Here is a 15,242-nt window from a genome sequence, read left to right on the forward strand (position 1 = left end):
AATTTATAATAATCAATTGATTTCCAAATTGCTAATAATTTTCTTAATTCTTTTTTTTAGTTAATTTATTTATAAAAATGTATTCATTTTAAATTTGAGGTATATTTATACATTTTATATTTATGTATTTAATCAATTAGTGAATTGATCGATTTCTGCAAACGTTATAAACTTATCTTCCACTATTAATCAGCAAGCTTCTTACTCATATTTACATTCTCTTCGGTCTCCAGCCATCTACCTCTTTGAATCTGTGTATTTGATTGACGGGCTGGCCAGCCCATCAGATCTCTCTGTTTCTATTTCCTCTGTAATATAAGACTGCCAGGTTTGCCAGCTAATCATGGTCTGATGAAGAAGCTGTAGCTTCGAAATGCATTACCATTCCTTGCCACTGTGAATAATCACACTTCCTGTTCCTGTGAAGTCACGACCAGCTGCTTCTTGTTTCCTGCCTCCTGGTTCCCAGCATTTTCTGGATCCCTGTAAGATCACACCAGTGCCCCAGGCTGCAAAGGGAAGACATTTATGAGACTCCAGGACTGGCGATTTTCACTGCATACTGAACTCATCTAATTTAACCTGTGAGTTACTACTTGTTTTTATTAAATATATGATTTATACTGCACTCAGTCTGGCGCCCCTCTGTTCCCATTTCTACACAGAGCTCATCGCTTCACTCTAAGGGAGCTGCCTCCAGGTGCTAATCATACAAGATCTCGGATCATTTATGGACATTATGTTTTAAACAAATGTTTTAATATCATGTGTGCTTATTCACACACATTTTATGTATACCTATATTCCAGTTGTTATATAATTTTATGTTATCACCATATCTAGCGCCGCTGTTCACCCTTGTTTTTACTGTATATTGAAGCCATTAGTGTGCTGCAGTTTTGTGTGTTAGCATACAACCATGGAATTTTTATCACAAATCGAATGTATGAAAAATGACAATCTTGAACAGTTTTATGAATTTTTTTCTCCTTCTTTCTTCTCTTCCACTGCTCCTCTATCTGGTCCTAATACAAAAGATGCTTGCACAAAAATTAAGAAAATTGAAGAATTGATTAATTCAGCCAACCAACAGTGGTGGGATGGCTTTTTCCTTAAACAGTATTCTGAGTCCAGAATTTCTCCGCGGGGACTTCGTGTACTTAAGAATTGTCCTTTTCTAGATAAAGATCTCCTTATAGAATGGGAGCAGATTGCAGAATTTTGCACTCAAAAATGGATAAAACTGCTGATTATGCAGAGAGACAGGAAATTTTATGCCCTGAAAGAGCAGATAAAGACCACTATAACATCATTGTCCTCTTTAACCCCCTCTGCCCCTAGAGAATGGTCAAGAATTTTGAAACAACATACAAAAAGGAAAGAGGATTTCCTTCTAAAATCGAAACTAGGAAAATTCCGTAGAGATATAGATGATTATAACTCGAACAGAGTTTTCAATTGGAAAAAGAAAAACCGTTTGAATAATGTGCCACCACTCATGTCCCTGACTCCTACTTCTCACATCCATAATCATTCGAATCTCATTCCCTCCAAATCCAACCACCAGACTGCTACTTCTAGATTTTCCAAATCTAAAACCCCAAGTCCCTTTCCATCTTCTCAAAACCACAGAACAGTATCTTCCTCCAATAATAAATCTGAGACCCACAGGCCAACATCTGTACATCCCACGGCAGACATCAGTCTGAGTCGTACAGATACCACCAATAGAGATTTGTCCAATACTACATCTGCCTCAGGTACACTAACCACTGCTATTATAGCGACAGAGGACACCACCCCTACCATTTCATCATCCATTGATCCCGTCACCATTATCCATGATGCACCAATTGCATTAGGTATGACTGATAACACTGTCCCTACTTGTGATCTTTCAATTACGCCCTTGGCACCAGCCAGAGATAGTGATCCTATACATGATGTGGCTGGAAACATTGGCCACCCACCTGGTTCTCCTAGTGCTCTCAATAAATCATCTTTTTTATGCCTAACCCCCCGATCCAGCCCCAACAAAAGAAAACACGACGACGACGAGGCAGGAGAGGGGGCAGATCTAAACACACCACACCCAGAAAAAATGCGGAGACTGTAAAGATCTTCAATTTGTCTTCCATTACATTTACTGATGATGAACTGTCATTATTACAACGAGGTCTAAATTTCGCCCCTACTATTCCACTTAATCCATTTACCATTTTCAAAGATTTGAACAAATTCATCCGAAATATTACTCTCAAGAGACATTTCAGTCTACAGGCCAACAAACACAAAGATACCATAGTAGCCAATGTCAACACCATCCCAGTGCCTGACACCATTCTCGATACCTCCATAGAAATACGAGCCATGAGCGATTTGATGGAACTATGGGAGGATTGTGATAATATGGAGCAAATTCTTGAATTCCAACAACTAGCCCATTCTCCACCTATTAAACATACCTCTTTTAAACCAAAGTCTATCTTTAACCCCACACATAACAAAGGCCCCTACATAGAATCATTTTATCAGGTGGTATATTCAGAACTTCTGGAAATATGTAAACAATCCAAATCCATACATAATAAAGCCAATCTCACCTCTCAAGAACGTCTAGCTATAAACAACTTAAGTAAGAACGAACAAATAATTATCAAAATGGCAGACAAAGGCGGTGGTATAGTCATTCAAGACCGAGCCACCTATCTTGATGAATCACACCGCCTACTTTCTGATCGTAGCACATATACAAAACTAAAAACAGACCCTTTACCAGATTTCATCAAGGAATCCAAGAATTTGATTACCATAGCTTCATCTGAGGGTGTCCTTTCTAAAGCTGAAGCCTCTTTCTTCCATAGAGAATATTACAATGTACCGTACTTCTACCATCTTCCAAAGGTACACAAGAACCTTGAGAATCCTCCTGGACGTCCCATTGTGGCATCCATGGAGAGTATTACCACCAGTTATTCTCTCTACATCGATCAATTCCTCCAACCTCTGGCCCAAGCTCTCCCCTCGTATATCCGGGATGGTACCCATCTCCTAGAGTTATTACAACCATATACTTGGGAACCAACATATCTGTGGGTATCGTTGGATGTGTGTTCATTGTACACCTCGATCCCGCATGAGGTTGGACTACAGGCGGTTTTGCATTTTTTATCCGAGGACAGTGACATCAATTCCAGACAGTCACAGTTTATTCTGAAAGCGACCAGATTCTGCCTGGAACATAATTACTTCAACTTTGAGGATGATTATTACCTTCAGAATACTGGGACTGCTATGGGGGCAAATTTTGCCCCCAGTTATGCAAATCTCACGATGGGCCTATGGGAGACCAGGTACATATGGGCACATAACCCATTCGCAGCGCACCTGGTCTTCTATGGGCGCTACATCGATGACATTATTATCATCTGGGATGGTCCTCCTCATACTGTACAGGAATTTCTATCACACTGCAACTCTAACAATTTTGGTCTTTCCTTTACCTCAGAAATAAATGCCACTTCTCTTTGTTTTTTGGACCTGGAACTCAGTCACCAAGAGTCCACAATTATAGCTAAAGGTTACACCAAGCCCACATCAGGGAACTCTTTTTTACATTTCACCAGTTGTCACCATCCGAGATGGGTTAAAAATGTCCCCAAAAGTCAATTTTGCCGGTTACGGCACAATTGCACTAGGTTGGAGGACTATAATGCACAAAGTGTTCACCTCAAACAGAAATTTATAGAGAAAGGCTACCCCCCAGACCTTATCGATCAGGCTCATATGGTTTACAATACCAATGACATTCCAAAATCAAAACAGCGATCACAAGAAAATGTAGGAACAAGATTCATAACCCAATATCACAACAAACACTGGAAAATGGAGAGCGTTTTCAAAAAACACTGGTCTATACTACAGCAAGACCCACACTTAAAAACCAGTATTCCTACAGTGCCACAATTTGCCTATAGGAAGGCTCCAAATATAAAAGGGAAAATCGCTCCTAGCAAAATTAAATATGCCCAATCTATATCCAATAACATTCAACTAACACTCATTCCTCTGGTGGGCATGTTTCAGTGTAAAAAATCCCTGTGCCTGACTTGTGCTCATATTGAACATGGTCAAAAATCCTTTGCTCATAAGGGTAAGACATACACATTCAACACCTTCCATAACTGTTCTTCCATGTTTGTGGTTTACTGTCTAGCCTGCCCTTGTGGCATGCTATATGTGGGCCGTACAATCAGAGCCCTTAGAGCCAGATTTGGGGAACATCGCAGATTTGTCGATGCTGGTCTCCCTAAACACAGTGTCCCCCGCCACTTTCTAGAATATCATAAACAATCATCCAAGGATCTAAAAGTTTGGGTCCTTGAATCAATTCCAGATAAATTTCCCCCAGCAGAACGTTTCAAAAGACTGTGTCGTCAGGAAACGTATTGGATTTTCACTTTGGATACTATGTCGCCTAGAGGAATGAACGAGGAGATCGAAATCAGCACTGTTATTTAATCAGGTGCTGGTGTGATTTTCCCCTGGTCATGCCTCAGTGGGTTGCCCGGTTACTGGTGAATGGATACCCAGTTTTATCCACTAAATAGCTCATTTGGGCAACAGACACAAATTTGGCACCGCCTTTTTTTTTTTTTTTTTTTTTTTTTTACCACCCCCCCTTTTTGTTTTTACCACCCCCCCCCTTTTTTTTTTTTTTTTTTTTTTTTTTTTTTTTCTCTCTTCCCCCTTCCCCTTTTTTATACAATAGTATGTTCCCTCTAGAGAGTATTGGGACAGAAAGATGTTTGTATATACTCACGTATATACATGCGTTTGTTGCACATGTACATGTTTACAACTGCATGTTGTGAACATGTACATGATGTTTTTGGTCATGATATAACTTAGAAACTTAATATTATACCTAGCATAGAGTCCTCTCTTTCCTCCATTCTCACCATTTTATTAATTCATTATAATTTATAATAATCAATTGATTTCCAAATTGCTAATAATTTTCTTAATTCTTTTTTTTAGTTAATTTATTTATAAAAATGTATTCATTTTAAATTTGAGGTATATTTATACATTTTATATTTATGTATTTAATCAATTAGTGAATTGATCGATTTCTGCAAACGTTATAAACTTATCTTCCACTATTAATCAGCAAGCTTCTTACTCATATTTACATTCTCTTCGGTCTCCAGCCATCTACCTCTTTGAATCTGTGTATTTGATTGACGGGCTGGCCAGCCCATCAGATCTCTCTGTTTCTATTTCCTCTGTAATATAAGACTGCCAGGTTTGCCAGCTAATCATGGTCTGATGAAGAAGCTGTAGCTTCGAAATGCATTACCATTCCTTGCCACTGTGAATAATCACACTTCCTGTTCCTGTGAAGTCACGACCAGCTGCTTCTTGTTTCCTGCCTCCTGGTTCCCAGCATTTTCTGGATCCCTGTAAGATCACACCAGTGCCCCAGGCTGCAAAGGGAAGACATTTATGAGACTCCAGGACTGGCGATTTTCACTGCATACTGAACTCATCTAATTTAACCTGTGAGTTACTACTTGTTTTTATTAAATATATGATTTATACTGCACTCAGTCTGGCGCCCCTCTGTTCCCATTTCTACACAGAGCTCATCGCTTCACTCTAAGGGAGCTGCCTCCAGGTGCTAATCATACAAGATCTCGGATCATTTATGGACATTATGTTTTAAACAAATGTTTTAATATCATGTGTGCTTATTCACACACATTTTATGTATACCTATATTCCAGTTGTTATATAATTTTATGTTATCACCATATCTAGCGCCGCTGTTCACCCTTGTTTTGATGTCACATGGGGACTGTGACATCGTAAGGGGGCGGGGTCACCATGTGACACCAACCCATGTGACAAAGCCATGTGACACCGCCCCTTGTCCCTATATAACTGGCCGCGCAGCGCGTCCCTGGCATTGCGGCCGGAGAGATCGTCGAGTCAACATCTCCTGGAGAAGAAGAAGAAGAAGAACGGAAGGTGGCGGCGGCGACAGAAGACCGGGCCACCGCCTGTAAAAGAGCTATAAGAAGGTGCGGTGGCCCGGCAGAAGAACCGAAGAGGGGGACAAGACCCCCGATGTCGGAAGAAGAGGCCGGCGGCGAGGAAGAAAGCCGGACTCCTCCGCTAGCAAAAGAGCTACAAGAAGATAGTGGAGGAGTCCGGCGTGAAGACGCCCGAAGACGGAAGACCCCCGGAGCTGTGCAATAAAGTATTTTATCTCGTGTGTTGTGTTTTTTTTTGTACTTTTATTTTACAGGTGAATGGGTAGGGGTACATTGTACCCCATACTCATTCACATAGGGTGAGGGGCCGGTATCCGGGGGCCCCCTTATTAAAAGGGGGCTCCCGGATTCCGATAAGCCCCCCGCCCGCAGACCCCGACAACCAACGGCCAGGGTTGTCGGGAAGAGGCCCTTGTCCTCATCAACATGGGGACAAGGTGCTTTGGGGTGGGGGGGCCACGCGGCCCCCCCTTCCCCAAGGCACCCCCCATGTTGAGAGCACGCAGCCTGGTACGGCTCAGGAGGGGGGGGCGCTCGCTCGCCCCCCTTTCCTGGCCGGCCGGGTAGCGTGCTTGGACAAGGGTCTGTTGTGGACTTGGGGGGGACCCCCACGCCGATTTTTTTTGGTGTTGGGGTTCCCCTTTAAGTCCATACCAGGCGGCGGGGCCAGCGACGCCTACTTCGCGGGCCCCGCCTACCTGGAGACGCGCTCGAAATGAGCGGACTTTCCTCCGCGTGTGTGGGCGAGTCGTTCATTTCAAAAGTACGGCGGACTTAGTACGGCGGACTTAGTACGCCGTATTAGTCCGCTGAAAAAGTGCCGTGTGTGGGCAAGTAGCCCGTTCGGAAATTCAGACGGACAGTCTGGCGGAAGTCCGCCAGACTAAGTACGTCGGACAGACGGCTACGTGTGTACGTGGCTTTAAAGTTGCTGCACTCCCAATATGACCTGGTAAAAATCATCATGACTGAGCAACAAGCACCAAAATTATAAAGTTAGAAATTATATTACCTGCAAGGTTAAGCCATTAGTCCAACCACTTTATTATCATTATGGTACCCGTGGACATACAATGTTAATTGTACTATCCAACTTACTTCAGCTAGTCATTTTAGGTGCGAGATGTGCAATAGGTCTATGGGCTTTAAGTGGTCCACTTTTCGTAGATAAATTTAATTGTTACCCTTAATTAAAAGCAAGGCCTGGGGTGTCTGCAAACTGCATAAATTTGTGCATCCAAATGTTTATGCACTGGCTTTTAATATGTAGGACCATTTGGTGGCTGGTGTATAAAACTGCTATCATTTGTTTATTGGCATATTTAGCATTCAATCTCTGTTATGCACTTAGAAAACAAATCTGTTTGTTACAATGTACAAGTAGTCTGCTTTTCCTTGTTCCTTTGTTGGCTAGTTCCAAGTCCCCTTGTTGGCTAATTTCTTGTAATGTCTGAACTGTCGGTTCCCCCCACTATAAAGTGTAAGCATATACAGTATACATACCAGCTTGGTGCTTACAAGCCGTTTCTGCAGTCGAGAGAGACGGATGAATATCTCCTGGCAGTAGGAGCCCAGCTCCGTCATCTCCTCCTCTAAGACCATCGCATCTTGCGGATCAGCTTCATATATGAGCTGATCTCCACGCTCTAAGAGAACCTCTACACGCTTCATGTTATTCCACACATCTTCCTGGAAGGCCTGACACAAAAATAGTCAACGTCAAGTAACATGTAATATTTTCACCAAAAAGATCTATAATTAAGGCTGGGTTCACACTGAGATTTCAGCAACAATGTGGATAACAACTGAGCTTCAGGAGGACAGACACGTCCTGGTGTTATGCTAGCAAGAGGGTATATGCACATGTTTGGGCTTAATTTATGGGGTCCTAGTCATCTTTCTACACTGTAATAGCAGAGTCATTCACTCTGCTATTACAGTGTCCAGCATAAATATATGAAAACCATAATGTATAATGCCCAAAAAAAGGCATCAAAATGAGGTACTGTTTATAAGGAAGCCAGAACACATGGACACTTCATTAAGTATTTCTGATTACATCTACTGCTTAATGAGAGACAGTCACTGATAAAGATATATTATAATCTGACTCTTTAACCACTTCCCGACCGGCGCACGATGATGTACGTCGTCAGAATGGCACGGGCAGGCAAACTGGCATACAGGTAAGTCCAGTTGAATTTGCCACCCTGCCATCGTGAGTCCCGCAGACTCGATCGCCGCGGAGATACCCGCTATCGTCTCACGGGAAAGGAGAACGGGGAGATGCCATTGTAAACATCATCTCCCCGTTCTGCCTAGCAACAAGTGACACTGATCTCTGCTTCCTTTGATTGGAGCAGAGATCAGTGTTCACTAGCACACAGCCACGCCCCCCACAATTAGTAACACGCCCCTAGGACACACTTAATCCCTACACTGCCACCCCATGGTTAACCCCTTCACAGTCAGTGTCATTTACACAGGAATCAGTGCATTTGTATAGCACCGATTGCTGTATAAATGACAATGGTCCCAAAAATGTGTCTGCCATAATTTCGCAGTCACAGTAAAAATCGCTGATCGCCACCATTACTAGTAAAAAAAAATATTAATAAAAATGCCATAAAACTATCCCCTATTTTGTAAACGCTATAAATTTTGTGCAAACCAATCAATAATCGCTTATTGCGATTTTTTTTACCAAAAATATGTAGAAGAATACATATCGGCCTAAACTGAGGAAAACATTTTTTTTATATATTTTTGGGGGATATTTATTATAGAAAAAATAAAAAAATATTGAGTTTTTTTCTAAATTGACGCTCTTTTTTTGTTTAAAGCGCAAAAAATAAAAACCGCAGGGGTGATCAAATAACACCAAAAGAAAGCTCTATTTGTGGGGAAAAAAAGACGTCAATTTTGTTTGGGAGCCACGTCGCACGACTGCGCAATTGTCAGTTAAAGCTACGCAGTGCCAAATCACAAAAAGTGGTCTGGTCATTGGCCTGCAAAATGGTCCGGTCTGAAAGTGGTTAATCTGTAATTGTAATGTAATTGTAATAATAGCACAGTCTTACCTCTCATGTTATTTACTTGTATTCTCTCCCTCTCAAAACAAAATGGTCAGCTCTCAGGTCAAACTATAGGAGCTTTACTATACCTGAGCTCACTGCTGTGCTATATTATATGACATATATTTTTAAATAAATGGCCTAGTGACAGAGTCTCTATAAGGCTCTACAATGAGTCATTGGCACACCTTAAACATATGACTGTAAAGCATTTTTTAACAGTTCTTGGGAAGAGGAAGAGGATCTTTTGATTTTATTTAGATTCTTTTACCATTGCTGTACCTTGAGTTGTTGGATTTTCTCAGTTGAGTTACCATGGTAGATATACTCTACACTAGAAAGTTCCATGTCCATCTCAGTCAGACTCAGCTTCAGATCATCCTGATCTGTATCAAATTCCTCTCTTTGCTGGACCTTGGACTGTAAGAAGATGACATATCATCCTTAAGTTGCTTCAAATACATATTTTATGAAATATATCTCTGCTTCAGCACATAACAAAGCTGATGAGATACCTTCAAAGTCTGATAAATGGTATCTGCCTCCTTCTGCAAACAGTCCCAGAAGTGGTTGACCTCCTGCATTCTACTTCGAAGTGTAGTTGGAAGCAACATCTTGGTAGAAATCTGTGCGATTCTCCAATACTTCCTGTTCAGTGTTTCCAGGTCTAGCAATTTATCTCGAATTTCCTGGAGGAGGTCCTGAGAATGACAAGCAGAATGTAAAGAATATTAAAGTAAATATGAGATATGAAATGTTGATTGGAAAATTGATTTTGTTGACTAAGCAATATTTTTTACCTCATACTTTCTTAATGCCAATTTGGCATCATTGTGAAGGGTTCGAGAAGGATTCTGAAGAGAGGCCACTATCTGTGTGATCTTCAGCCAATCCTCCATCCGTGAGAGGGAGTCCAGGAATTGTTCACACAGTTGTCTGTCCTGCTGAATACTGCCGGGAAAAGCAAGTTGTAGTGAGGAATATGTGAACAATATCAGCTTGGGAAAAATTCAGTAATTAATTATAATAAGGAGGCTGGCTAGGTTCCATTAGGCAATAGGGGGCAGAAGTCGAATTTTTAAAATCAGTGGTCCACTTATAAAAATGAATAGGCTTGTCGTATGTTACATAAATTTAGAGATATATTGGTCATATTTTTATATTAAGTCATCAAAATTCGACAGAGTGGGGGAGAATTAGAACCACTGTCAGGTTTGCATTGTTCAAATGTACCTGCTGGGGTGATTTCTTCTCACTTCTTGTCCCAGAATCAAACCAGGAAATGAGAAATAACCCCAACTTTGATAGTTGTCACCAAAACAGATGCCCTTTTTGTGGCGATTTTGTCACAAAAACTCCTGTTTTTGTGACAAATCTAAAATTTTAGATTGTTTTTTCACTTCCTGTTGTGCTGAAAATGGTCACCAATACAGAAAGAATGGCTATACCCATTAAGGTTATAGAAAGCAATATACATTTCCAATAGACCTTTTTTTTAAACTAGGAAAAAAGTTTTAGCTGGAGCTCCAAGTCAAAAATTATTGTTGTTTTTATCACAAAAATTTGTATTAGGTTTCTCCAGAAACATTTTCAAGTTAGACAAGAACAGAAAAAAGGTATTTATGGCAAATGATACCAAAACTTTACATTTGGAGAAATACAATGTTACAATGTGATAGTCAAATAAGTCCTATGGTATAGCACAATATGCCTCGGATACAGCAAAGTTTCTTGCATTTGAGGGGGGGGGCGCAATTTTTCCAGGAAAGGTCTCCTTTCAAGGAATGCACTGTGATCAGTGATTTCAGAGTGGGAGGATAGCATGCAATCAGCTTGCATTACTACTAAATACATAATGTAAAAGAGAAGAAAAAGTGTAGAGGGGAAAAAGGAGAACAAGGAGATTAAGTGGAACACGGGCTAATCATCATAAAAAGGAAAGCATAGTAAGGATAGGGAAAAGGGGGGGTATTTAGCCTGGGGGGGGGGGGGGTTCTGAGACCTGGTCAGGCCTTCGACTTGTGTGTTGTAAATAGAATTATGGTTGTTTCAAATTAATTGGTGACAAATGATGGTAAAATGGAATATATAATAACCATAAAAAAGGAAAGCAATATTGTATTATTTTTTATAGATTTCAAGCCTGGATTATTTGGATGTATTTGCATCTTGGAACGATCCAAATACAAACTTACTACCACCAATAGGGATATGATAAACCCACATTAAGTTTCTAACATTGTTAGTTGGACAAAAATGTCATCAAAATCACCTAATAAAATCTGTGAAATTTTCATAGAAATTGTTGTACCAAATCTGACTCTTTGGCCTCCACTTTTACCACCTAACAAATCTATAATAATGATGGATAGCAAATTTGGCTTACCATTCTTGCCTGAGCAGCTGGGTTGTCTGAACAAGGCCAGGTTCGTTTTTTTTCACTGGTCCCAATTCAGACACATCGAAAAGTTAGAAAAAGATCTTTGTGCAGAAACTAGGATAGGACTTATACTAGTAGCAATTTAGTAAACAATCTTTAATTAATATTTTCCTTTAGATTTTTTGTTTTTTTGGATTGAGTGTTCCAAGTAACATTTTTAAAAGTCATTAGGTCGGTTCTAGGTATGTACATGAAACTTATACAGCTCTTCTGTCTGTGAAGGTTCTCATTATCTAGGCCATTTAACTGGCCTTGTTCCAATATGTTTGAAAATTGTTCCGGCTTATCAAAGTCTCTTCTTCAGTTCGGTCAGAAATATATCCCAGAAACCACATTCACACAGATATCACTGGGGTAAATTCCTTACACTAAAATGGCTTAGAAAAGCTAGAAAACATCTTAAAATCAAAGTCCAGTTGAATGTGACTAACTACTACTATGCAGGTTTCTAATTTTTGTTGTATGTATACAGTTTAATTTCAGTCAGAGAGAGGAAAGTATGTTGTACTACTCACCGGACCTCGTTTTCCACTGATCCACTGCATATTTCACATTTACCGTCCATGTCCATTCGGTCGTCAAACGTTCTTGGGGAGCAATTACAAACAAGGGGACAGTTTTGGCGTTTGGTCCAAAACGAAGACAAACCATGTCTGTTGCTAATGGTGTCGGATATGTCAGAACAGGAAGAAACAATGTCTGGTTCAAGCAGCTCTTGAAAATTAAGGTTCAGAGGGGAGGCTGGAGTGAAGTAACTATGAGTGAGATCACCACAACTTTGCATGATTGTAGAATCTGCAGTAGAACCAATTTCAGTAGGAAAGATGTGATTGCTAGGAGGAGTGACATAATTTGGGGAATCAAAGGAAGTCTCAAAAGAAGTTTTCAAACATTCAGAAGGTGAGAAAAAGGATGGAGACATTCTAGATGGAGAATAGCTAGGAACGTTTGGAACTGGAGAAGTGCCCATGTTTTCTGTTACAAACATATATGATGCATGGTCATTTTCCCCAGCTGGTGTATTGCAAGTGCTGGAAGCAAGAATACATGAATAGGCAACATTGGAGCTAGTAACAATGTTATTTTGGGCCATATAGTCATATATGCTCCAACAGTCAAGGTAGGAGATGCCTGGAAGGTGAAAATGCACATATAGACAAGTAAGGAATCTCAACTAATGATATGCAGAAGAAATATCACTTCACTTTACTGAACCTTTCTAGATTATATTCTAAGTAGTGGTCAGTTGTTTAGGCGTAGTGGTTCGGTAATAGTGCAGCCAGCTAGGTGCTAAGGCAAGTGAAGTGCCTCAAAGACATAGCTTAGAATAGTCAAGTCAGCATTCTATAGGATTGAAGATTATCTGTCAGATCGACCAATGAAAAAACTATTTCCTAATTAAAGAAAGAAACAAGCAGTTTGGGATATAGAGGAGCACTTCAGGGATAACGCAGAGTAGTAAGTAGTCAGCTTGGAAAACATCATGAAGGGAATGAAAGGAATGGTCATGTAGAAAATGCTAATTCCACCAGAAGCAGTCAGGACTGTGCAAAGGAGAACAAGTCATGAAGATATTTTCCTCTTCATCTTCAAACTCCAAGGTGGTGCCCCTAAAAGAGATAAGGGTAAATGTCAATATTAATAAAACAGAAATGTAACAACACATCATTTGAATTATTTTGCTGAAACAAACAGATACGGGTTGGTAGTATACTTTTTATAATCTTACATCGAAGGAGTGAAAACTCCCAGGAGGCTATAAAGAACATCCTGTATGTTGCTGACTTAAGGGATCAAATGGGTGTGACTAAACACTGTGGAATCAGGCATAACATTTTCTGGCATGCTTTTAATCTCTGCAGATAGTGCTATTCATATTATAAAGCAAGATGGGAATTTCATCTCAGGTGGTGGAACCATCTGAGGACTGCATGAGCTAAATGTCTCACCATTCCTCATTGCTCCTGCTGAAAAAAAAAATCATTCAGGAGAGAACACAGGGATGCAGAATGAGCGGCCAGAGTCCAGACTAGCAAAACCAGCTGCAATTGGGACTTGTGGGATTAAGCTAGCATTTATCATATGTGTAAAGAAGTAAAAGTATAAGTCAAGGCAAAATAAATAAATAAATGCAGTACATATTATACAGTATTTTATATGTCGTACATATTAAAATATTAAAGTCGGCAGGACCTTTGTTGCAAATTGGAGCAATGGACTGCTACAGGCAGCAATTCATGGATCAAAATTTGGCCAGTTTAGCAGGGACCAGCCAAATTACGATCCATGTATGGGCAGACTTGTTGTACAGAAGTCACTGATCTACTGATCAACTTCTGTACAACTAGCCTGTTTTTTTTCTTAACGATTAATACCACCGGCTAATGCTGACAATACTGATCAATGTGTCAATGTGTTGTGATGGTGAGGAATTCTCCCCTAGCCCCATTGAGTGTGTGGATTTAAACCTATGCAGCTTTGTTGTCCTTCTTTGTATTCGCTCCATTTCCAGTACATCCTTCCTGAGGACTGGTGCCCAGAACTGGACAGCAATTCCAAGTGCAGCCAAACCAGAGTCTTGTAGAGCGGAAGAATTATAGTTTTATCTCTGGAGTTGATCCCCTTTTTAATGAATGCCAATATTCTGTTTGCTTTGTTAGCAGCAGCTTGGTATTGCATGCCACTGCTGAGCCTATCATCTACTAGGACCCCCAGGTCCTTTTCCATCCTAGATTCCCCCAGTGTATAGATTGCATTCCTATTTTAGCCACCCAAATGCAATATTTTACATTTTTCTACATTAAATCTCATTTGCCATGTAGTTGCCCACCCCATTTGTTAAAATCTTTTTGCAAGGTTTCCACATCCTGCGGAGAAGTTATTGCCCTGCTTAGCTTAGTATTGTCCGCAAATACAGATATTGAACTGTTTACCCCATCCTCCAGGTTGTTTATAAACAAATTAAATAGGATTGGTCCCAGCACAGAACCCTGGGGGACCCCACTACCATTCCGAGTACTCCCCATTTATCACCACCCTCTGAACTCACCCTTGTAGCCAGTTTTCAATCCATGTACTCAGCCTATGGTCCATGCCAACTGACCTAATTTTGTACAGTAAACGTTTATAGAGAACTGTGTCAAATGCTTTTGCAAAATCCAGATACACCATGTCTACGGGCCTTCCTTTATCTAGCTGGCAACTCACCTCCTCATAGAAGGTTAGTAGATTGGTTTGGCAAGAATGATTCTTCATGAATCCATGCTGATTACTGCTAATGATACTGTTCTCGTTACTAAACTCTTGTATATAGTCCCTTATCATCCCCTCCAAGAGTTTACATACAATTGATGTTAGGCTAACTGGTCTGTAATTCCCAGGATGTATTTTGGGCCCTTTTTAAATATTGGTGCTACATTGGCTTTTCTCCAACAGCTGGTACCATTCCAGTCAGTAGACTGTCAGTAAAAATTAGGAACAATGGTCTGGCAATTACTTGACTGAGTTCCCTAAGTACCCACGGGTGCAAGCCATCTGGTCCCAGTGATTTATTAATGTTAAGTTTCCCCAAGTCTAATTTTAATTCTGTCCTCTGTTAACCATGGAGGTGCTTCCTGTGATGTGTCTTGAGAATAAACACTGCAGTTTTGGCTACTGAAGCCCCCCCGA

At 40.5% G+C, this 15,242-nt stretch overlaps 1 protein-coding gene across 3 annotated transcripts in view; it reads right to left on the minus strand.

Moving 5' to 3' along the window:
- The window catches only part of LOC143982030 (uncharacterized), a 113,831-nt gene that overhangs the window by 31,791 nt on the left and 66,798 nt on the right, over window positions 1-15,242 (minus strand). For all 3 annotated transcript variants that reach the window (XM_077480398.1, XM_077480381.1, XM_077480391.1), the window contains exons 2-6: window positions 12,089-13,183; window positions 9,934-10,084; window positions 9,649-9,834; window positions 9,416-9,553; window positions 7,563-7,757 (exon numbers count right to left, since the gene is read on the minus strand). In XM_077480398.1, the coding sequence (XP_077336524.1) occupies window positions 7,563-7,757; window positions 9,416-9,553; window positions 9,649-9,834; window positions 9,934-10,084; window positions 12,089-12,666 (1,248 nt within the window). In that variant the 5' untranslated portion in view covers window positions 12,667-13,183. The remainder of the gene's footprint in view (window positions 1-7,562; window positions 7,758-9,415; window positions 9,554-9,648; window positions 9,835-9,933; window positions 10,085-12,088; window positions 13,184-15,242) is intronic.

The sequence above is a fragment of the Lithobates pipiens genome, unplaced genomic scaffold, assembly GCF_037356315.1.
Source record: "Lithobates pipiens isolate NorthernLeopardFrog02 unplaced genomic scaffold, aLitPip1_a1.2 Scaffold_1, whole genome shotgun sequence".
Lineage (NCBI taxonomy): Eukaryota > Metazoa > Chordata > Amphibia > Anura > Ranidae > Lithobates > Lithobates pipiens.